Source organism: Artemia sp. Qi Xiang Cuo, unplaced genomic scaffold (genome assembly GCF_049724085.1).
Source record: "Artemia sp. Qi Xiang Cuo unplaced genomic scaffold, ASM4972408v1 HiC_scaffold_3084, whole genome shotgun sequence".
Taxonomy (NCBI): Eukaryota; Metazoa; Arthropoda; class Branchiopoda; order Anostraca; family Artemiidae; genus Artemia; species Artemia sp. Qi Xiang Cuo.
The window spans coordinates 52,965-77,409 of NW_028300479.1; the positions used below are offsets into that span (position 1 = coordinate 52,965).

General features: G+C 32.7%; 1 protein-coding gene across 1 annotated transcript in view; it reads left to right on the forward strand.

Annotated features, from left to right (window-relative positions):
• Nucleotides 1–18,996, forward strand: part of LOC148938607 (uncharacterized) — a gene marked incomplete at its 5' end in the record, with an annotated part of 27,639 nt that extends 8,643 nt beyond the window's left edge. Inside the window, 4 exons of the mRNA XM_089107670.1 lie at nt 2,706–2,708; nt 6,876–7,037; nt 10,153–10,317; nt 15,743–18,996. Of these exons, the coding sequence (XP_088963796.1) occupies nt 2,706–2,708; nt 6,876–7,037; nt 10,153–10,317; nt 15,743–16,638 (1,226 nt within the window). The remainder of the gene's footprint in view (nt 1–2,705; nt 2,709–6,875; nt 7,038–10,152; nt 10,318–15,742) is intronic.
• Nucleotides 18,997–24,445: the final 5,449 nt, after the last annotated feature.

Below are 24,445 nucleotides of genomic sequence, written 5' to 3' on the forward strand. Positions count from 1 at the left end.
TTAAATACAAAAGAATACTATTTTTAAAAAATATAGAAAATGGTTTTCGTATTGCTTATCCTGTTCATTTGAAAAAATTATAGTTTATTTCAAGACAGTTGAACCATAGGCTCTTATCTGATGAACTAACGTACTTCAAGGACTAAAATTCTTGGAATTAAATAAAGAAACTTTCATATAATGGATCTTCAGAATTGCAAAATGACTAGCTAAAAAATTGACCCATCAATAGAAAATCCATGACTGGTATTATTTTAAAACTAGTAATTATTATTTTTTTTTTTTTGGTTTCCTAGACTACTAGCGTCTTTAGAGATAGGCTAGCCTAAGCTACGCTAGTTGCTGTCCAGTATTCTACTGCTCCTCGATCTCACACCCAGTTAAGAAATTTCAGATAATAGTCAATTTTGTTAGCCAATGCTTACTTCCAGTGAATAATTACAAAACAGAAAAAAAACTAGGATAATTAAGTATCTTCAGAAGCATATATCTTGAAAATTGACCAACAATTATAAATCAAATTATAATTATATAACCTGCTGAATCTAAATTAGATCAAACCTGCACCAATTCATACGGGTAAAAAGCCGTTTAAATGTATTTTATGTAAATCATGCTTTTCTCAACTGAGCAGTTTGAACAGGCACCAACAAGTGTATACGGGTTAATAGCCAATTATATGTTATGTCTGTGAGAAGTGTTTTTTGCAAGCTTACAGTTAAAGATACAGATTAAAGATACAGATACAGGTGAGAAACCTTCATATGTTATGTTTGTAGAAAAACTTTTACTAACTATAGCAATTTTAAAAACATTAAAAAGTGCATTCGGAGTTTAAGAAAGTTGTTGTAACCTTAAAATAAAAAAAAATAGGAGCAGAAAATATAATGACCGTGGATTGTCAGTTTAATTGACATATACTAATATTTATTCCTTAAAGTTTTTCGTAATTTTTCATTTATGAAAGTAAGAAAAGTGAAAACATTTAAAGCGTATTTTGTCTTCAGTAAAGCGTAAATTGTGTTCTGATCTTAAGGAGCCATGGGGGCTATCAGCCCTTAATTATTTTAATTTTTGCTCGTTTTGAGTTTGACTCGGCTTTTTATTGTAATTGACTGGATTGTCAGTTTAATTGACATATACTTATATTTAGGCATATTCCTTCAGGTTTTGGCAAATTTTTTATTTATGAAAGTAAGAAAAGGGAAGAAAATTCAAACGTTTTTGTTTTTAGTATTGTTAAGTTGTTCTGTGGCCTTGAGATGGCAAGGGGGTTATCAGCCCCACACATGTTAATTTTGACTCAATTTGAATTTGGGTCGGGTATTTATTGTATTTTTTGTTCCTTTTGAGTTTCATTTATTTATTGATGGTGATTTATGTTTGTTTTACGCTTGGAAGATTATTTTTCTTTATTTTTGATCATTGTTGGCTTAATGGAGCTCTTAACTTTTCTTTGAAAAAACGGTTTTGTGGAAAAAGCTTTTTAAAATATTTTCTGTTTATTTTTTATTGACATAGTCTTTTTCATGGAAAAAATAATATTTTATATCTATTCATTCTTCTGAATTTTTCTAAATTTTCATTCTTGTTAAAGTGATTTTACCGAGTTGTGTCTTTTTGGAGCCGGAATAATTTTTAAATTAGTTTTTTTTTCAATTTTTAAGCGCAATTTTTAAGCACAATTTTAAGCGCAAAGTTAAATCAATTTTTAATATAAGTGACCATTCTAATATGAGACCACATCAAAATATCTAGATAATATAAGACCACATGAAAAAATGCTCTTAGAATAATAAAACTATGCTCTTAGAATATCTAAGAAAAAAATAAAGCTGTCAGCTTATTCGGTTAGCTGTATTCTGTTAGTAAAGTTTCCAATCAAAAACTTGGAAAATTTGGTTTAATTCCTGAAAAGAAAGCTTTATTCAAGGTGGGGGTCTATTTTGAACAATCTGGTTATAAAGACAAAAGCATTCTTTTATTTCCAAGTCAAGAATAGCTGCAATTTAAATGTCCATTATGATTAAGACATTCTAGGCCAAAAATGCCAGTCATAAGATGATTTGATTGGCTTTCTTTCTGCAATGAAAAGTTCACTTTTTTATGGCGGAAGAAATCCCCATGTTAATGCCATCTCAAGAAAGCAGCAAAAATAGAAAAGAAGGCTGTACCATTTTTCTCTGGCTAAACCTTCTTCTGCTGGCTTTAATATTTTGATAGCATAAAAAGGCGTTGAATGGTATGTTCACTTTATTTGTAAGTCAGTAATATGAACTGCAAAAATGTACCCACTATTTTGTAGGGGTGCAATATTTGGAAAAATTTTTGCAGTTCATATTATGTTCTTATAAATAAAGTGCACATACCACTTGATGCCTTTTTTATGCTCTTTACAAATATAATAATTGCTTCTATGGGAAATTCGAATTTAAGCCCTTTTTGAGCTCTCGGAAATGACCAAAATACTTCTAGTTTTTGGGTGTAAAAAGGCCTAAAACATAAGGTTTAAACTTACTGTTTCATTATAAATCAATTTTTTAATGTTATATAATCTACAAGTACTGTTTATCCTCAATTATGTTGGATAAATGAAAGTCCCGTAAATAAATTTTGCAATATTATGCTATTTTCTTGTTCTTTGAAGCCAAATGTTCAAGAATGCATTTTTGAGAAAATATCAAAAATATTAAAGCCAATGGAAGAAGGTTTAGCCACGGAAAAGCGGTACAGCCTTCTTCATGGGGGATTAGCGTCTCTTTTCAAAACTCCCTTGTTTCTGTTCTTCCATTAAATTGTGGATTTCTTCCACCATAAAAAAGTGAACTTTTCATTGCTCTAAGAAAGCCAAATAAATCATCTTATGACTGGCATTTTTGGCCTAGAATGTCTTAATCATAATAGACATTTAAACTGCAGCTCTTCTTGACTTGAAAGCAAAAAAATGCTTTTGTCTTTATAGCCAAATTGTTCAAAATAGACTGAAGGTCAAATAACTCTAATTCCAGGTTTGGAACAACCCCCCCCCCCCCCACCTTAAATAAAGCTTTCATTTCAGGAATTAAACCGAATTTTCCAAGTTTTTTGATTGGAAAATTTACAAACAGAATACAGCTAACAGAATAAGCTGACAGCTTTATTATTTTCTTTACTGTAAAATTTAATTATAACGTAAAATCCTTAACTACACTTTAATTTAGTTACATCAAAAAACAGTTTTTGAATTTTTACACCCTTAAAAAAAATAATAGTCAGATTTTAATATTAATCAAATTTGTAATGCATTTGACTGCTGAAGGAGTTGAGCCTTTTCTTTCATTTGCATTAAGATAAAATATGCTCTGAAGGGGCTAAAAGTCATTCTTAGTCATCAATCCTAATATATTTTGTATTTTAAGACTCTCCTTACTAAAATCTGTGTTGTATCCAAGTTTCGATGATAATATTTTACCTCTCATAGTTTGCACTAATGGTTCGTTTACACATTGCGGAAATTCATGCGGATTTAGCAATCCTTGCGGAAATTCCGTCCGTTTTCGTGCTAGAAAAAATCTCTAGCCTTCCGCAATGTTTTGGTCAAATCAGGACGGAATCTTGGCAAGATTTTTAAATGAATAAAATCATGAGTATAGATTATCAAAAACTACACGATCTTATAACTTTGGTTCAAGGCTACACCAGCTTCTATGATCCTGCGCACCCAGGCTATAAGAAAACTAAGAAAAACGGTGTCGTTTGGCTCTCTATTGCTCAACAGCTTTCAGAAGAGGGTAAGAACATAGGTCATGCTTTTGCAATAATTTGAAATCTTTGCCTTAAAACGCAGCGTTATTTTAGCCATAGTTCGAACAGAAACGGATGGATTTCCGCAATGTGTAAACGAACCATAACTCCGTTCCAAGATATTTCATGGACTTGCCACAAATTCTTAAAATAGTCGATCCCATCACAGCTTTTGTGGATGTTTTCATTGAAAACGGTAAGTTGTACAGTTAATTTTTTGTTTCAGAATAAAAGAAAAGATATTTTGTTCTAGAAAATAATTATTCCTTTTTTTCTTCTTGCTCATTAAGTGGTCTTAAGAAAAAAAATGTCTTAAGAGAAAAAATGTAACTGCATATGTACTTGAATCTAATGGTCAAGAGCTGAGGGGTGATAAAGTGACTTCGACTTCTTTGTGATGCAAAACACATTTAAATTCAATTAATTAGCTTTAGTTTTTAAGTTTGGCGATACAATTAAATCATCTGGATGAGAAATTTTCTGCCAATCTTCTCTGTGCAGGTATGATGAACAAAATATGTTTATCTAAGCAGATGTAGTTATGCGGGTTCAGATGGGAATTTCTAATCATAATACATATAAGAGAAGAATAAAATTAGTTGAATTCAGCTGCTAAACTTTGGGAGACTATATTTTGTATGTTATGTTATGGGAACTAATGCAGAAAACCCCTACTGATTGGTATTTTTTTTCAACTTTTAATTGGCTATTTTTGCGATTGTTAAGCTTTAGTTGAGTTTTAATGACAATGTGTTTACAGTAACATCATTTTGCGAAGCATTTTGATTGAAAAGGCTAATAAGGCCCTAAATAAACTGGTGAGTCTTATGAAATTTAGCTGTCTATCTGTTCATGTTTTTAAGACAAATTTCTTGGCTTTTTGTAGAATTGGTACTGCTATTATTTTAAATGATAAAATTTGTGTGAATATTGTAATCTTAAATAAAGCTTTTAGTGTTACATAGTTAGTTTTTATCTTGATTGCAATTTGAGTTGAAAACTACACTGTGATGCAATATCAGCAAAAGTGGCAAGAGGATTGGGTCTTATAAGAAGGCTAAGGAATGAGCTTCCAACAAGAATTCCAATGATCCTTTCTCATTCAGTTATCAATCTATATTTGTCATATGGTGGTTTGCTGTGGACTAATTCATCGGTTTTAAATTTTAAAATAGTCCAAATTTTACAAAATAAAGTTGTTTGTGTCTTAGGAAATTCTGTGAGATATGAAAATAGCACTTTGAGTTGCTTCACTAAAATGAAAATTCTAAACGTTTATAAGTTAAGAGATTATCAACTAGCTGTTTTTATTTATCAATGCTTGAATTGTTATTTGTTGGAGTGCTTTTGCGAAATTTTTTAGTCTAACTTGTTTTATCATAGTAATGAGACTAGATGTTCTTCAGGTAGTGTCTGAGACTCGGAGCACTCAACGAGAATCTTTGTTTCCGCGTTTTGCTTGAGCACAGCTGTGGAATTCTCTCCTGGAGGATATAAAGGTGGCAGATAAGTTTAGCCAGTTCAAGAGTAGGTTGAAACGCTAGCTTCTGGGAAGTTGTTAATGATATTTTTTTTGTAATTTTGATTTATGACTCAAGTGTGAATATATATTGGCAGATTTTAAGGATGGAAACAACTATCATATACAACCCAATGGGTCTCCCTGATGATTATTCAAAGATGATGTAAGTGTTATATATGTTAATAAATTATTTGTCTCTCTCTGTAAAATGTAAATTTTTTTTTATTCAGTTGACTTGAATAAATTGACCAGAGGGAGGGAGGGCTAAGGGTCAGTTCCCATTATTTCTTATTAATAATTTTTGGGCGAGGGAGGGTTATTGGGCCATGGAGGATCAGAGGTAAAATCCCATAAGTCTTGGAATGAAATGTTGTTAATAAGTCGTTTTTTTGAGGGGGGGGGGGAGTTGGGCCATGGGGGTCCAATGGTGAGTTGCCAAAAATATTGGAATAAAATATCGTTAATAAGTTTTTTTTGGGAGGGGGGAGGGCCATGCAGAGAAGGCCAGGGGTCAGCTTGCTCGAGTTTTGGAATAAAATATCGTTTATAAGTTTTTTGAGTGGGGGTGGAGATTTGGCTTATCTGATCTTTGAAATATTTTCAAAACCCCCGCATAAGAACCTTATATGTCCCTTGAACATAACAGACAACACCTGCCCCATGGTTCTTGGGGTTTGTGTTGACCCTGGAGTTTTTGTTGGCCAATCATTTGACTTTTATTTCTGTTTTTTGTAACAAATTGCTATCTCAAAAACTTGATTGGATAAATTTGAAGTAAAGAAGATCCTCAGGTTCCTTTTGGTTTTTAAAAAGGGAACTAGAACTTTTAATTTCCAATAGAATGACGAAGTTATAGAATCGTTCCTTCCATAAAAAACCTTACATGCCCCTGGGTTCTGAAGGGCTGTGTAAACTCCGGAGTTTTTACTATATTTTGTTTATTTGTCTTTTCTCCATCCTTTTCTATAGTCTTTTCTTCTTTAGTCTATTTTGGACAAAATGGTAATCTCAAATATTGGATTGATTGCGTTTGGGGAAACAATGGTCTCTTGGTGGAGGAGGTGGAGGGGGGTCTAGTTGCCATCAGATTACTTTTGACTCTCAAAAAAGGAACTAGAACTTCCGGTTTACATTCGAATGAACCCCCCCTGAAGTTTATGCTACCACCCCTTCCATAAAAACCATATATTCCCTGGGGGCATAACTTACAAAACTTGTCGCTAGGTTCGTGGGGGGGGGGGCTGCGTTATATCTGTATTTTTTGTTATATGATTTCTGGTCAATTTAATCTATTAAATCTTTCTATGTAATGAATTTCAGGTCTTAATTCGTTGTATGATTGTGAATTTTGTTGAATGTTTCTGGTTTTCTTTTGCTTTATAAAAAGTGGATTTTTGAAAACGAATTTTGAAAAAAAAGCCTGCATATACATATAATTTTATGTATACATATAATGTCTCTATATTTACATTTTTACAGGTAACTAAAAAGAAAAGGCTGTCAGATTTGCTTTTTAAGCTTTATTATTAAATTCTCGAATGTTTGTTTAATTTGAATTTTGTTTTAAAAGTTGAAGAGGCTTTATTAGGTAACATTAAGAAGCCCTTTCATCTTCCAAACAATCTTTCGTCACCAAAACAGGAATATGTTCCTTTAATCAATATATCTAGCATATCAGGGCTTTGTAAGTTTGAACACAGCACCCAGAAATCAAAATATTTTTACATTGAAGGTATATCTGAAACATTATTTTTTTTGATGATTGAAATGTATTGGATAATATTTTATAGGACAAAAATATGACAAAGGGTCTTAATCTTAAGACGGAACTTTTGTTTTATCTTATTCCAATGTGCAATTGTTTGCCAAACCCTTTTTTAGTCTTTAATGAAAATTTAGAAATTTTCAGTTGAAAGTGGTTTGGTAGGTTTTAGTACCAAACAATTCGTGGTAACGAACTGTAAGTAAGAAGGAACCTGGCTCAATAGTAAAAGAAACTCTAAAAAAATAAGAATTTTCATACCAATAGATACATCAAAAGAATTGTATTTAATGATGATTTCAAATATATATTATTCATTACGTTTAGTCTTACCCAACAATGGTTATGAAAATTTTCTGTAGAAATGACTATTGAGAAAAGGCTCATTAAAATTGAAATTAAAAGTTTTTGTGCTCTTTTTAAGTGACCAGAAAGATTGGAGGGCAGCTAGGCCTCCTCCCAACTCCTTTTTCCCCAAAATCGTCCGAATTTTTTCTTAAGATAGCCATTTTGTTCATCATAGTTGAAAAAATCAATAACTATGCCTTAGGATATAACATGACCCCTCCCCTCTCCCATAGCTCCATGGGAAAGGTTTTTAAGTTATAAAAATTGCCCAGTATTTACGCATAGTATTTGTTGTTGGGAAGTATATTTGCATCTTAGTGTAAGAAGATAAATTTTTGCCGTTTTTTTTTCACGGGGGAACTGTCAATGGGGCGGGAAAGTATCAGGGGGTGAATTTGTTATAGAAAATTATACTCTGGGGGAATTTGCCAGAATTCCTATACATTTTTGATGTTTTTTATTTCTTACTTTCTCTTTTCCGTCTATATGTTTCGCTTGGAGTTGTTAGGGGTAATTGTGGGTTAATTTTCACTTGGATTAAATTGTCTAGAGGATATATTTGTGGGGAGGGTATTTCTTCGTGGAGGTAAGGCCAGATTTCCTGGGATTATTTAAAAGCCGATCAGAAACCAAATATAAAAAAATAACTTTATTTCAACGGGAAGTAAGGAGCAACATTAAAACTTAGAACAAACAGAAACTATAACTTATATGAAAGTGGTTGCCTCCTCCTCAACCTCTTGCTCTTTACGCATAAGTTTTAATTTTGTCCTAATTCTTTAAGAAGGACTTCTGGAACACTATGTTCGTTTAATTGGAGCAATAAGAATTTTTTTTTCAAAAGTATTAAAAACTTTAGCGTAAAGAACGAGGTGTTTAGTAGGAGGCAACACCCTTCATATACGTGATAATTTTTATTCGTTTAATTTTTAATGTTGCTCCTTACTTCCAGTTGAATTATCTTGTTTTTTATTTATTTAATTTTTTAATAAGCTTGATGATAACCCTTAAAACCACATATTTATATATTTCTTTATAAATTTGGAGATAAATCTGTCTAATATATTGCTTTCAAGTTTAATTTGAAATAAGCAGAAAATTGGCTGTTATCATTTGAACTGCATAGAAGCTAGACTGAACTGCCTATATTGCTAGAAGAACATAGCGAGTCCGAATGGATTTTTAAAAACGACAAAAGTCACGTTTTCTTAAGCTGTTCAAATAATAGTTCAAATAGGGATAAAGCATTTTAAAAGAGAGTGAAAAACAATAACGGAAAAAATACCGGATATTTGCTGATGACAGTGTCACTGAATGTGACCGAAGTATCCAAAATTTTTATAGTCATTGCTTTTCACTGTTTATAAGGGGGACTGGTATAGAAAACTTCTCGGCTATGTTTTCCATGTTGGATATTTTTTGCTTGTCTGGCGATAACAGACGCATAAAGGCATCTTGTTTGGCTTTTATCTTTCCCTCTGAGCTAGCAACATAACCTGTGTTGGCTTTTTTTTTTCTTTTTTTTTTTACTGGCCTTTATAAATTGTGTTCTTTAGTCCAAATTCTACTTCAACTAGTATAAGAAAATTGTACACACAATTTTATAATGATTTTAAATTGGACTTCTTGGAGATTTTGAAAGAAATCTGAATTTTAAGTTTTTTTCCTAATTTATTCAAAAACAAGTTTTCATCAGTTTATTTATTTTTACTTAAAATTGTTACCATCGGTTTTATCTTAGAAGCCCTTGAAATTTTGCATATTTAGTTTCAATAAGACCGGTTCGGTCTTATTGAAACCAACTCAATCTCGTCTTATTGACCTAACCGGGCACAAATACCTGTCTCAAGGTGATTTATGATCAGCGTTTCATCTTCAGCGTTACGGTCAGCATTACATCGTTTCATCAGAAAGGCATCGCATTGTTTACTGTTCAAAAGCACAGGGAAAACTAAAAAAAAGGAATAAAAGCTTGGTAGACCCCAACTACCAAAACATTTATTCGACTAGAACGAAACTTTTCTTCAAGAAGAGACCACAGCAGAGAACTCCCAAGACCGAAAATTATAACTGCTGGTCGCAATTTAGAATCCATTATTTTTGAAAATTCTGGCTGGATGGTTAATGAGCCATATTCTGTAAAAATCTACGAAGAATTATTAATCGAATATGTGTAATTACCACTTAATTCATTTTGTAGGATGAACCTTTTTAAGACCTTAGACTCATTATAGGTTTGTGTAGTCTTACGGGCCTAGGCCCCCATTATTTTAATAAAATGGCTATCTAAAAAATTCGATCAGATGGATTTGAAGTAAAGAAGGCAGGAGGGCTGGTTGACTTCCGGTCCCTTTGCTATCATCCAAGGTTAACATCCCTTCCATTAAACCTTACATGCCCCAGGGGCATAACTTAAAACCCTTGTCCTCAGATTGGGGGGCTGAGGGGGCTTGTTTATCCTTGGATTTTTTGTTTTATGATTTTGGGTCAATTTAATCCAACAACTCTTTCTATGTTATGCATTTCAAGTTTTAATTTGTTCTATGTTTGTGAATTTGCTTTGAATATTTCTGTTTTTTTTTCTTATGAAATTTTGATTTTTAACAACGATTAGTAAAAAAATAGTTTAAATTTGTGAATATTTACGATTTTACACGTAAATAAAAAGAAAAACTGTCGAATTTAAATTTTAACTGTTAAATTTTTCCATGTCTGTTTAATTTAAATCTTGTTTTAGAAGTTGAAGATGCTTTACTAGGTGACAGCGAGAAGCCCTTCTATTTTCCAAACAATCTTTTGTCACCAAAACGTGAAGATGTTCCTTTGCTTAATTTGTCTAACACATCAGGACAATGTAAATTTGAACACGACACCCAGGAATCAAAATTTTCTAACAATGAAGGTATATCTGAAACATTGTGTTTTTGTTGATTGAAATGTATTGGGTAGTATTTGATTGGACAAAAATAGGACAAAGGGACTTAATCTTAAGATGGAACTTTTGTTTTATTTTATTTCAATGTGCATATCTTTGCCAAACCATTTTGTAGTCTTTCATGAAAGTTTCTAAATTTTCACATGTAAGAAGTTTGGTAGGTTTTATTACCAAACAGTTCTTGGTAACGAATTGTAAGTAAGGAGCGACCCGGCTCAATAGTAACCGAAACTTTAAAAAATGGAATTTTGATACCAATAGATACATCAAAAGAATCGGATTTTATGCTGATTTCAAATACAAAAGATTCATTAAGTTTAGTCTTACCCAACAAAGGTTATGAACCTGTGAAAGTTTTCTTATTTTCGAAATAAGAGGGACACACCTCCTAAAAGTCAGAGGATCTTTATGAAATTCACACCATCCGAGTCAGCTTATCAGAGAACCCTATTGTTGAGGTTTCATGCTTCTATCTGCAATAATGTGGAATTCTGTATTTTTTGCTAGAAGAAAGATCACGGATGTGTGTTTATTTGTTTGTTTTTTCTTCCCAGGGATAATCTTATTGACCCAGCGGTCCTAAAATATCATGAGAGGTATTATTCAAACGAAAATTAAAACCTCTAGTGCCCTTTTTAAGTGACCAAAAGATTGGAGGGCAACTAGGCCTCTCCCCACCCCTTTTCCCCATAAGGATTTTGTAATAGCTATTTTTTTCATCATAGTTGAAAGGCTCAATAACTATTCCTTTGGATGTAACCTGCCCCCCCCCCTCTCCCCTCTCCCCTCATAGCCCCAGGGGAATGATCTTTAAGTTATAAAAGTTGTCTATCGTTTACGCATAGTGTTTGTTGTTGGGAAGCATGAATACATTTTAAGTGGGAAAGACGAATTTTTTGCTGGGGTTTTTTCACGAGGGAAAGTTCCAGGGGTTGAACTTGTTACAGAAAATTCTACTCTGGGGGAATTTTCAAGAATTCCTACAAAAAAATCTTTTATATTTCTTACTTTCTCTTTTCCGTCTCAAATTTACGCGTGGGAGTTGTTAGGGGTAATAGCCTGGGCAAATTTCCACCAGAATTGAATTGTCTAGATAATATATCCGTGGAGAGGGTATTTCTCGTGGAGGTTGTGCCAGATATCCTGGGACCATTTAAAAAAACGATCAGAAATTAAATTTAAAAAACAAGTTTTTTCAACTGGAAGTAAGGATCAACATTAGAACTTAAAACGATCAAAAATTATTACATATATGAAGGTGATTGCCCCCTCCTCAACACTTCGATCTTTACGCTGAATTTTTAATTTTGTCCCAATACTTTTAAGAAGGGCTTCTAAAACACTATTGTCGTTTAATTGGAACAATAAGAAGCTTATTTCTAAAGTACTAAAAACTTTAGCGTAAAGAGTGAGGCGTTGAAGAGGATATATACACTGTACACTGAAGAGGATATATAAACTCAAACAAAAAATTGTTTGAGATTCAACAAAAATTGTTTATTTTCATCAACAAAAATCACACAAGGGAAATTAATTAATTAGAAAAAAAATTAATTCATTGGGTAAAATATGTTGAGTATTGTTTTTTTTTTAAGAATAAGGTAGTAGTTTCACGAATTTTCTAGCTAAGGAAAATCACAAAAGAAATGTATTGCTAAACGAAATTGCCTATTATTGTCAAATCAAATGAGCCCTCTCTGAAGTTTATGCAAGCATCCCTATTATAAGAGCCATATTTGCCCCCAGGGTATAACTTACAACGCCTGCCCCCGGGCCCTGGGTGGTACTGCTGAATAACAGAATCTGCTTTTCAGATTTATTATAATATCAAGAAAAGAAAAAAAGATTTACATTCTCCTTCCCATTTAAAAAAAAAAAAAATAGTTTTTTATATGAGAAGAAATAACAATTTTCACATAATTAGAGCTTCAACACAAAACTTATTTTGCCGACTCTGAGAACACTGACTCTGACACTGACTCTGACTAACACTGAGAAGAGACAAACAAAATCACATTCTTCTTCATGTTTTCATTTGAAGGATGTTTCCAATTCAACGCGAAATACAAATTTTCAGATGAAAAAGACAAAACATAATACAAATTGGATTTTGTAAATCCATTGTAATACCAAGAAAAACAAAATTGTCTTCATCTACTCATCTTTTTCAAGAAGAAAAACTATTTAAAAAAAAGTCAACCAACAGAAAGGCCCAATAAAACATTAAAGCCTCTCTTATACTCTCTAATCAGAGCACAGGCACTTGCGTACGAAATATGCACTTATAATAGGCGAACAAAAAAATTTGGCGACTTATAAATATGATAAAATAAAATTGGTAGCTAGAAGAAAGAAGTAAATTTAACAATTGCATTTGAGGAAGTTTCAAGAACTATATTGGTGTTCAGAAATATAATCATCTTCATTTAATATTGTAATTTAAAAATATACATTTATATAAAAACATCGTAGAAAAAAAGATGAATACAAAATTAAAAAGATAATTTTGGAATAATGTAATAGGTTCAATTTTGCCCCTTCATTCAAAAACTATACTATTATAGACAGTTGTTATCTCACCTATAAGAACCATCTGGAAATAGATTAACTCTACAAAAAAGAGAAGAGAGACAAAGGAGATGCCTGCTTAGTTTTGATAGTTATTACCAACTGATCCAAGAATGATTTCGGATCGCTTCTTTTTTTAAATTTGGTCATGCAATACAGAATTGATAATGAGTTGTAGGTAAACTTTAGAAGAGAAAAGATAAGATATTTATTTTTCGCAATTGCGAGGATATTACGGGGTTGGACAGACCTATCCTCCCATTTGCACTTCAAATGGGAGGATATCAGGGCGTCGGAGTTAATGCTAAGGAGTGGGCGGACAGGGCTGGCTGTACACAACAAAATGAGGAGTTTTTAGACAAAGACCCAATTAAACATTAAAGCCTTATGGTATTTTTGACCTTTTGTTTTCTATTGTCTAAAAATTAGTAACAGAAAAAAATTAATTAAAAGAAACTAAAATAACTTTGCAAAAGAGATAACAATTAACAAGCAGTATATAAGGCTATCCTCACATTTGTGCCACAAATGAGAGGATATTAGGGTGTCCGGTTTAGTCCCAAAGGGTGGGCGGACGGGGCTGGCGGTGCACAACCTTCCCGTTAGTGGCCCTGTTTTCACTAATATTAGTGCACAACTAAAAAAGAATAAAACATCGAAACCTTATTGCCTTTATAACCTGTAGTTTTCTATTGTCTAAAACTTAGTAATATAAGAAAATTAATTTAAAAAACTAAATTTATTTATTAATTTACATTAATATCTATTGTATGTTTGTTTGTAGTGATTGTTTATTTATTGTTTATTTATATGCCCCCAGGGCATAACTTACAACGCCTACCCCCGGGCCCCTGTGGGCTGTATCGACACCGGAGATTTTTGTTATCAGAACTTTGAACTATTTTACTAAAATATCCATCTCAAAATTTTTATCTGATGGGTTTAGGTCGTGGAGAAGTGGGGGGGGGAGTTGCCCTCCAATCTCCTTCGACTCTTACCCTTAAATTACAACCCTTGCCCTGAGGACTGTGGGAGAGTTGTCATCCTCAAAGACCTAATTTCCAGAACTTAAAACTATGTTTAATAAAATGGCTGTCACAAAATTTTGATTGGATATGTTTGGGGAAAAGGTGGGCGTGAGAGAGGGGTTAGTTGCCCTCATAACACTTTCGACTATTAAAAAGGGCACTAGGCCTTTGAATTTCCATTCAAATGAGCCTTTTTTGAAGTTTCTACGACAAAACCTCTATAAACGCTTTATATGCCCCCAGGGCATAACTTAAAACCCTTGCCCTAAAGGTTTTGGGGGAGTGTCCTCTTCAAAAACAAATTTTCTATCTGGAAATCAACTACGCTGAACAAAATGAATATCTAAAAATTTTGATTGGATGTGTGGGGGGGAGTGTTGGGCGTGGGGGGGGCTAGTTGCCCTCCAATCACTTTCGATTATTAAAAAGGGCACTATCCATTTGAATTTCCAATCGAATGAACCTTTTTTGATGTTTTTACGACAACGCCTTCTATAAAAACCTTATATGCCCCCAGGGCATAACTTAAAACCCTTGCACTGAGGGTTGTGGGGGATGGTCCTCTTCAAAAATATATTTTCTATCTGGAAATCAACTACACCGAACAAAATGGCTATCTCAAAATATTGATTGGATGTGTTTAGGGGAATGATAAGCGTGGGAGGGGCGGGGCTAGTTGCCGTCCAATCACTTTTGACTATTAAAAAGGGCACTGTCCCTTTGAATTTCCAATCGAATGAGCCTTTTTTTGAAGTTTCTACCACACCGTATTCTATGAAAATCTTATATGCTCCCAGGGCATAACTTAAAACCCTTGCACAGAGGGTTGTTGGGTAGTGTCCTCCTCAGAAACGTATTTTCTATGTTAAAATCAAATACGCTGATCAAAATGGCTATCTCAAAATTTTGATTGGATATATTTGGGGAAATGATGGGCTTGGGGAGGGGCTATTTCCCATCCAATTACTGTTGACTATTAAAAAGGCCACTAGCCCTTTGAATTTCCAATCGAATGAGCCTGTTTTGAAGTTTCTACGACAACGCCTTCTATAAAAACCTTATATGCTCCCAGGGCATAACTTAAAACTCTCGCCCTGAGGTGGACCGCCTTCTAAACCCGTTTGCATTCGTCAAAAGATCACCGCCCCTTTTTCTTACAGTAAGATCTCTTCTGCATAGATAATTTTTGGTGATCACACAATTCGGCCTTTAAAAGATTTTTCCCTATTTGAACTGGTATTTGTAAGACCTGAAGAAAACATGACTTTCCTCGTTTTTTTTATCCAAAGCTTTGTGGCTATTCCAAAAATTTACCTTCAAGATAGCGTATGATATGTATTCTATTTGCTCTTCCTATTTTTGTTATGATAATTCTAAATTTTGTTGTAATATTTCCTCTCCTTCACTTGTAGTTTGATTTACACCAAGGTATACTTTTTGATCGCTTGAGGTTTAATTTTTGCTCTTTTGTTGCATTAGAATAACTAATTTTAAAAAATTATATTAGTATCACCACGAGAGAGAGAAGATGGATCGAAAATATAATTTGTTGTCAAAACATATCGAAAGATATACTGTTTTTTTGTAGACTTTTAAAGCAAATTGAAAGATTCATTTTTTGTTTTCGGTTTTTTTAGCTTTTATATTTTGTTTTATTCGTTTTTTTTTTTTTACTTTGTTGTCTTTTAAAACATATTGAAAGTTGTGTTTTAGTTTTCGGTTTTTTGAGTTTTGATTTTTTTTTTTTTTATTCTTCTTTTGTTTTTATTTTAATTCTATAAACTTTTAAATTTTAGATCACTTTTCACCACACATGTCTGGAATACACTTACAGGGAAATACGTCACTAGTTGTTTCAAAGAATCCATCTACAAGTTGTTTCTCAAATGCATGTGTATCGGAATCTGAAAGAAAAGGCTTAGAAAATCAGAAAACTGGTTTGAAAAGTTGCCTGCAAAGTAAAAAGTATAGAAAATTGGAAAGCTTTCAAAGAACTCATAAAGAGAAAAGAACATATAAATGTGAGGTATGTGACAAGATATTTCCTCGAATGCAGCATTTGAACAATCACCAAAGAGTGCATACAGGTGAGAAACCTTTTAAATGCAATGTATGTATAAAATGCTTTTCTGAACGGGGCTCTTTGAACAGGCACCTAAGAGCTCATACCGGTGAGAAACCGTTTAAATGTGATGTATGTGAGAAGACCTTTTTTCAGCCTGCAAATTTGAAAACACATCAAAGAATACATACGGGTGAAAAACCATTTAAGTGTAATGTTTGCGACAAAACCTTTTCTCATTCTCCATATTTGAACCTGCACCAAAGAGTGCATACAGGTGAGAAACTGTTTAAATGCGTTGTATGTGACAAGACTTTTTCTCAGTCTGCAAGTTTAAACACACATATAAGAATGCATACGGGTGAGAAACAATTTAAGTGTGCTGTATGTGACAAGACCTTTTCTCAACCAGCAGGTTTGAACACACATCAAAGAATTCATACGGGTGAAAAACCGTTTAAATGTGATGAATGTGACAAGACCTTTTCTCAGCCTGCAAGTTTGAACACACATCAAAGAATTCATACGCGTGAGAAACCGTTTAAATGTTTTGAATGTGACAAGACCTTTTCTCAACCTGTTAGTTTGAAAACACATCAAAGAATACATATGGGTGAAAAAACCGTTTAAGTGTAATGTTTGTGACAAAACCTTTTCTCATTCTTCATATTTGAACCTGCACCAAAGAGTGCATAAAGGTGAGAAGTCGTTTAAATGCGACCTTGTATCGACCTGCAAGTTTGAAAACACATCAAAGAATACGTATGGCTGAGAAACCGTTTAAATGTGATGAATGTGACAAGACCTTTTCTCAACCTGCAAGTTTGAAAACACATCATAGAATACATATGGGTGAAAACCGTTCAAGTGTAATGTTTGTGACAAAACTTTTTCTCATTCATCATGTTTGAACCTGAACCAAAGAGTGCATGTTTAAACCTGCACCAATTTGATTTAATATGATTTGATCTTATATAATTTGATTTGCATTTGGCATGCATTAATGTTCTCAGTTGTAGATTATGTTCAGTAGAACAAGGAGTAACAGTTAAATACAAAAGAATACTATTTTTTAAAAAAATATAGAAAATGGTTTTCGTATTGCTTATCCTGTTCATTTGAAAAATTATAGTTTATTTCAAGACAGTTGAACCATAGGCTCTTATCTGATGAACTAACGTACTTCAAGGAGAAAATTCTTGCAATTAAATAAAGAAACTTACATATAATGGATCTTCAGAATTGCAAAGTGACTAGCTAAAAAATTGACCTATCAATAGGAAATCCATGACTGGTATTATTTTAAAACTAGTAATTATTATTATTTTTTTTTTTTGGTTTCCTAGACTTCTAGCGTCCTTAGGGATAGGCTAGCCTAAGCTACGCTAGTTGCTGTCCAGTATTCTACTGCTCCTCAATCTCACACCCAGTTAAGAAATTTCAGATAATAGTCAATTTTGTTAGCCAATGCTTACTTCCATGGGGTAATGGAAATTTGTAAGCTGACACTGCTAGTGAATAATTACAAAACAGAAAAAAATAGGATAATTAAGTATATTTGAGAAGCATATATCTTGAAACAATTATAAATCAAATTATAATTACCTAACCTGCTGAATCTAAATTATATCAAACCTGCACCAATTCATACGGGTGAGAAACCGTTTAAATGCGTTGTATGTAAATCATGCTTTTCTCGACTGAGCAGCTTTAACAGGCACCAAAAAGTGTATATGGGTTAATAGCCAATTATATGTTATGTTTGTGAGAAGTGTTTTCTGCAAGCTTACAGTTAAAGATACAGATACAGGTGAGAAACCTTCATATGTTATGTTTGTAGAAAAACTTTTACTAACTATAGCAATTTTAAAAACATTAAAAAGTGCATTCGGAGTTTAAGAAAGTTGTTGTAACCTTAAAATAAAAAAAAATTGGAGCAGAAAAAATAATGACCGTGGATTGTCAGTTTAATTGACATATACTAATATTTATTCCTTAAAGTTTTTTCGTAATTTTTCATTTATGAAAGTAAGAAAAGTGAAAACATTTAAAGCGTATTTTGTCTTCAGTAAAGCGTAAATTGTGTTCTGATCTTCAGGAGCCATGGGGACTATCAGCCCTAAATATGTTAATTTTTGCTCGTTTTGAGTTTGACTCGGCTTTTTATTGTAATTGACTGGATTGTCAGTTTAATTGACATATACTTATATTTAGGCATATTCCTTCAGGTTTTGGCAAATTTTTTATTCATGAAAGTAAGAAAAGGGAAGAAAATTCAAACGTTTTTGTTTTTAGTATTGTCAAATTGTTCTCTGGCCTTGAGAAGGCAAGGGGGTTATCAGCCCCACTCATGTTAATTTTTACTCAATTTGAGTTTGGCTCGGGTATTTATTGTAATTTTTGTTCCTTTTGAGTTTCATTTATTTATTGATGGTGATTTATGTTTGTTTTACGCTTGGAAGATTATTTTTCTTTATTTTTGCTCATTGTTGGCTTAATGGAGCTCTTAACTTTTCTTTGAAAAAACGGTTTTGTGGAAAAAGCTTTTTAAAATATTTTCTGTTTATTTTTTATTGACATAGTCTTTTTCATGGAAAAAATAATATTTTATATCTATTCATTCTTCTGAATTTTTCTAAATTTTCATTCTTGTTAAAGTTATTTTACCGAGTTGTGTCTTTTTGGAGCCGGAATAATTTTTAAATTAGTTTTTTTTTATCAATTTTTAAGCACAATTTTTAAGCGCAATTTTAAGCGCAAAGTTAAATCAATTTTTAAGATAAGTGACCATTCTAATATGATGCCACATCAAAATATCTAGATAATATAAGACCACATAAAAATATGCTCTTAGAATAATAAAACTATGCTCTTAGAATATCTAAGAAAAAAAATAAAGCTGTCAGCTTATTCGGTTAGCTTTATTCTGTTAGTAAATTTTCCAATCAAAAACTTGGAAAATTTGGTTTAATTCCTGAAAGGAAAGCTTTATTCAAGGTGGGGGGGGGTATATCCAAACCTGAAATTATAGTTATTTGACCTTCAGTCTATTTTGAACAATTTGGTTATTGAGACAAAAGCATTCGTTTGTTTCAAGTCAAGAATAGCTGCAATTTAAATGTCCATTATGATGAAGACATTCTAGGCCAAAAATGCCAGTCATAAGATGATTTGATTGGCTTTCTTCCTGCAATGAAAAGTTCACTTTTTTATGGCGGAAGAAATCCCCATGTTAATGCTATCTCAACAAAGCAGCAAAAACAGAAAAGAAGGTTGTACCACTTTTCTGTGGCTAAACCTTCTTCTGCTGGCTTTAATATTTTGATAGCATAGAAAAGGCATTGAATGGTATGTCCAATTTATTTGTAAGTCAATAATATGAGCTGTAAAACTGTACCCACTATTTTGTAGGGGTGCAATATTTGGTAAATTTTTTGCAGTTCATATTATTTTCTTACAAATAAAGTGAACATACCACTTGATGCCTTTTTTATGCTCTTTACAAATATAATAATTGCTTCTATGGGAAATTCGAATTTAAGCACTTTTTGAGCTCTTGGAAATGACCAAAATAGGCTAATTCTAGTTTTTGGGTATAAAAAGGCCTAAAACATCAGGTTTAAACTTACTGTTTCATTATAAATGAATTTTTTAATGTTATATAATCTACAAGCACTGATTATCCACAATTATGTTGGATAAATGAAAGTTCAATAAATAAATTTTGCAATATTATGCTGTTTTCTTCTTTTTTGAAGCCAAATGTTCAAGAATGCATATTTTCAACAGAATATCAAAAATATTAAAGCCAATGGAAGAAGGTTTAGCCACGGGAAAGTGGTACAGCCTTCTTCATGGGGGATTAGCGTCTCTTTTCAAAACTCCCTTGTTTCTGTTCTTCCAATTAATTGTGGATTTTTTCCACCATAAAAAAGTGAACTTTTCATTGCAGGAAGAATGCCAAATAAATCATCTTATGACTGGCATTTTTGGCCTAGAATGTCTTAATCATAATGGACATTTAAATTGCAGCTATTCTTGACTTGGAAACAAAAGAATGCTTTGGTCTTTATAGCCAAATTGTTCAAAATCAACTGAAGGTCAAATAACAATAATTCCAGGTTTGGAACAACCCCCCCCCCCCCCCCACCTTGAATAAAGCTTTCATTTCAGGAATTAAACCGAATTTTCCAAGTTTTTTGATTGGAAAATTTACAAACAGAATACAGCTAACAGAATAAGCTGACAGCTTTATTATTTTCTTTACTTTAAAATTTAATTATAACGTAAAATCCTTAACTACACTTTAATTTAGTTACATCAAAAAACAGTTTTTGAATTTTTGCACCCTTAAAAAAAATAATAGTCAGATTTTAATATTAATCAAATTTGTAATGCATTTGACTGCTGAAGGAGTTGAGCCTTTTCTTTCATTTGTATTAAGATAAAATATGCTCTGAAGGGACTAAAAGTCATTCTTAGTCATCAATCCTAATATATTTTGTATTTTAAGACTCTCCTTACTAAAATCTGCGTTGTATCCAAGTTTCGATGATAGTATTTTACCTCTCATAGTTTGCACTAATGGTTCGTTTACACATTGCGGAAATTCATGCGGATTTAGTAATCCTTGCGGAAATTCCGTCCGTTTTCGTGCTAGAAAAAATCTCTAGCCTTCCGCAACGTTTTGGTCAAATCAGGACGGAATCTTGGCAAGATTTTTAAATGAATAAAATCATGAGTATAGATTATCAAAAACTACACGATCTTATAACTTTGGTTCAAGGCTACACCAGCTTCTATGATCCTGCGCACCCAGGCTATAAGAAAACTAAGAAAAACGGTGTCGTTTGGCTCTCTATTGCTCAACAGCTTTCAGAAGAGGGTAAGAACATAGGTCATGCTTTTGCAATAATTTGAAATCTTTGCCTTAAAACGCAGCGTTATTTTAGCCATAGTTCGAACAGAAACGGATGGATTTCCGCAATGTGTAAACGAACCATAACTCCGTTCCAAGATCTTTCATGGACTTGCCACAAATTCTTAAAATGGCCGATCCCATCACAGCTTTTGTGGATTTTTCATTGAAAACGGTAAGTTGTACAGTTAATTTTTTGTGTCAGAATAAAAGAAAAGCTATTTTGTTCTAGAAAATAATTATTCCTTTTTTTTCTTCTTGCTCATTAAGTGGTCTTAAGAAAAAAAATGTCTTAAGAGAAAAAATGTAACTGCATATGTACTTGAATCTAATGGTCAAGAGCTGAGGGGTGATAAAGTGACTTCGACTTCTTTGTGATGCAAAACACATTTAAATTCAATTAATTAGCTTAAGTTTTTAAGTTTGGCGATACAATTAAATCATCTGGATGAGAAATTTTCTGCCAATCTTCTCTGTGCAGGTATGATGAACAAAATATGTTTATCTAAGCAGATGTAGTTATGCGGGTTCAGATGGGAATTTCTAATCATAATACATATAAGAGAAGAATAAAATTAATTGAATTCAGCTGCTAAACTTTGGGAGACTATATTTTGTATGTTATGTTATGGGAACTAATGCAGAAAACCCCTACTGATTGGTATTTTTTTTAACTTTTAATTGGCTATTTTTGCGATTGTTAAGCTTTAGTTAAGTTTTAATGACAATGTGTTTACAGTAACATCATTTTGCGAAGCATTTTGATTGAAAAGGCTAATAAGGCCCTAAATGAACTGGTAAGTTTTATGAAATTTAGCTGTCTATCTGTTCATGTTTTTAAGACGAATTTCATGACTTTTTGTAGAATTGGTACTGCTATTATTTTAAATGATAAAATTTGTCTGAATAGTGTAATCTTAAATAAAGCTTTTAGTGTTACATAGTTATTTTTTATCTTGATTGCAATTTGTGTTGGAAACTACACTGTGATGCAATATCAGCAAAAGTGGCAAGAGGATTGGGTCTTATAAGAAGGCTAAGAAATGAGCTTCCAACAAGAATTCCAATGATTCTTTCTCATTCAGTTATCAATCCATATTTGTCATATGGTGGTTTGCTGTGGACTAGTTCATTGGTTTCAAGTTTTAAAATAGTCCAAATTTTACAAAATAAAGTTGTTTGTGTTTTAGGAAATTCTGTGAGATATGAAAATAGCACTTTGAGTTGCTTCACTAAAATGAAAATTCTAAACGTTTATAAGTTAAGAGATTATCAACTAGCTGTTTTTATTTATCAATGCTTGAATTGTTATTTGTTGGAGTGCTTTTGCGAAATTTTTTAGTCTAACTTGTTTTATCATAGTTATGAGACTAGATGTTCTTCAGGTAGTGTCTGAGACTCGGAGCACTCAACGAAAATTTTTGTTTCCGCGTTTTGCTGGAGCACAACTGTGGAATTCTCTCCTGGAGGATATAAAAGTGGCAGATAAGTTTAGCCAGTTCAAGAGTAGGTTGAAACGCTAGCTTCTGGGAAGTTGTTAATGATTTTTTTTTGTAATTTTTGATTTATGACTGAAGTGTGAATGTATATTGGCAGATTTTAAAAGAGTAACAAGAGATTGGAGGGCAAGCAGCACTTCTTTCAGGCTAATTCTTCTCTCAGTCATTTTGTTCAGAATAGTTGGGCCGTCCAGCAATTATGTCTTTAGGGATATTAGGCATGTCAACCTCCCGCAATTATGCAATTGGTTCCTTATGCTTTCAAACTAAATGTTACTTTAAAAATATATCAACAGGCATTGTGTTTATGGTTGCCAATAAGACAAATCAGCAATATATCGAGAAAGTGTGCGGGTATTAAGTTGAAACTTTTGAGATAGTATGATTACTACTTCTGCTCTTCAAAGAGCATATTCTTTCAAAGAGCATAGATAGAATCCTTTGGGAATGATATTGAGTTTTATTTTCCAGGTCAGCTTCAAAAGCTATAAAGTTAAATTAAAAAATACTGTTTGTGTCAGGATTCAAAATTGTCGAAAAATTTTCTCCAACATAAAATTAGCAACCCATTCTATAGATTCTCACAGAAAAAAACTGAAAAGATGTGAATTATTATTTTTTCCATGAAAAAGACTACGAACTGCATAAATAAAAACGAACAGAAATAAATATTAAAAACTTTTTCCACAAAATCAGTTTTTCAAAGAAAAGTAAAGAGCTCCATTCCAGGAATGAGCAAAAATAAAGCCAAATAATCTTCCAAGCACAAAACTACCATAAATCACTATCAATAAATAAATGAAAATCAAAACGAACAGAAATTGCAATAAATAGCCAAGTCAAACTCAAAAGGAGAAAAAAATAAAATGAATAGCGCTGATAGCCCCCATGATTTCTCAAGACTAGAACAAAATTTGCGCTTTACTGAAAACAAAACACGTTTGAAATGTTTTCATTTTCTTACTTTCATAAATAAAAAATTATCAAAACTTTAATGAAAAAATATCAGTATATGTCAATTAAACTGACAATCCATATTTATTTGTTTTTTTTTATTGTTTTTCTTTTTAGTAAAGCGCAAATTGTGAGAGGGGGGACATAATTTCCAAAACCTTCAACTACGATGAACCGAATAGTTATCTCCATATTTGAATTGTCAAGGGAAATGATGAGCGTGAGGGGGGGGGGGGTGGATACTCTCAAATCACTTTTGCTCACAAAAAGGGCACTATAACTTCCAATTTCAAATCAAATAAAACCTCATCTGAAGTTTATACAACCGCCCATTCCAAAAAACCCTGATTTTTGCCCTTATGGCATAACTTACAACCCTAGTGCGGGGGGGGGAGCTGTGTAAACCCTAGAGGCACTATTATATTTTCTTTGGACTATTTTGAACAAAATCACTATCTCATAATTTCAATCAGATGTGTTTGATAAAAAGAATGGTTGTCGGAGAGGAGGGGGTCTAAATACCCTCCATCACTTTTGACGTTAAAAAGGAACTAGAACTTCTAATTTACAACCAAATCAGCCTCTTCTAAAATTAAGAAACTATCCCCTCCATAAAAACATTAAATGCCACATAGCATAACTTACAGCCCCTAGGCTCTGGTGGTTTGTATCATCCCCAAAAGACTTGTTATGAGATCTTTTGACTATTTTAAATTAAATGTCTGTCTCAAAAATTTTTGTTCCGTGTATTTCAAGGAAACACGACGTACTGAGGGGGGGGGCGTTTATCTACCCTCTGATCTCTTTGACTTTAAAAAAGGCACTAGAAATTCAAATTAGCAATCCAATGAGTCCCCTCCGAAGTACATAAAACCACCCTTTCTAAAAAAAATATTATATGCCCCTGGGGCATAACTTACAAGTCTTGCCCTAACAACTATAGGGGCGGGGGTGTCTTGCTCAAAGACATAATTTCTGGACCCTTAAACTACAATGAACAAAACTGCTATCTCCCAATTTTGATTGGATGCCTTTAGGGAAATGATGAGCGGGGGGGGGGGGTCTA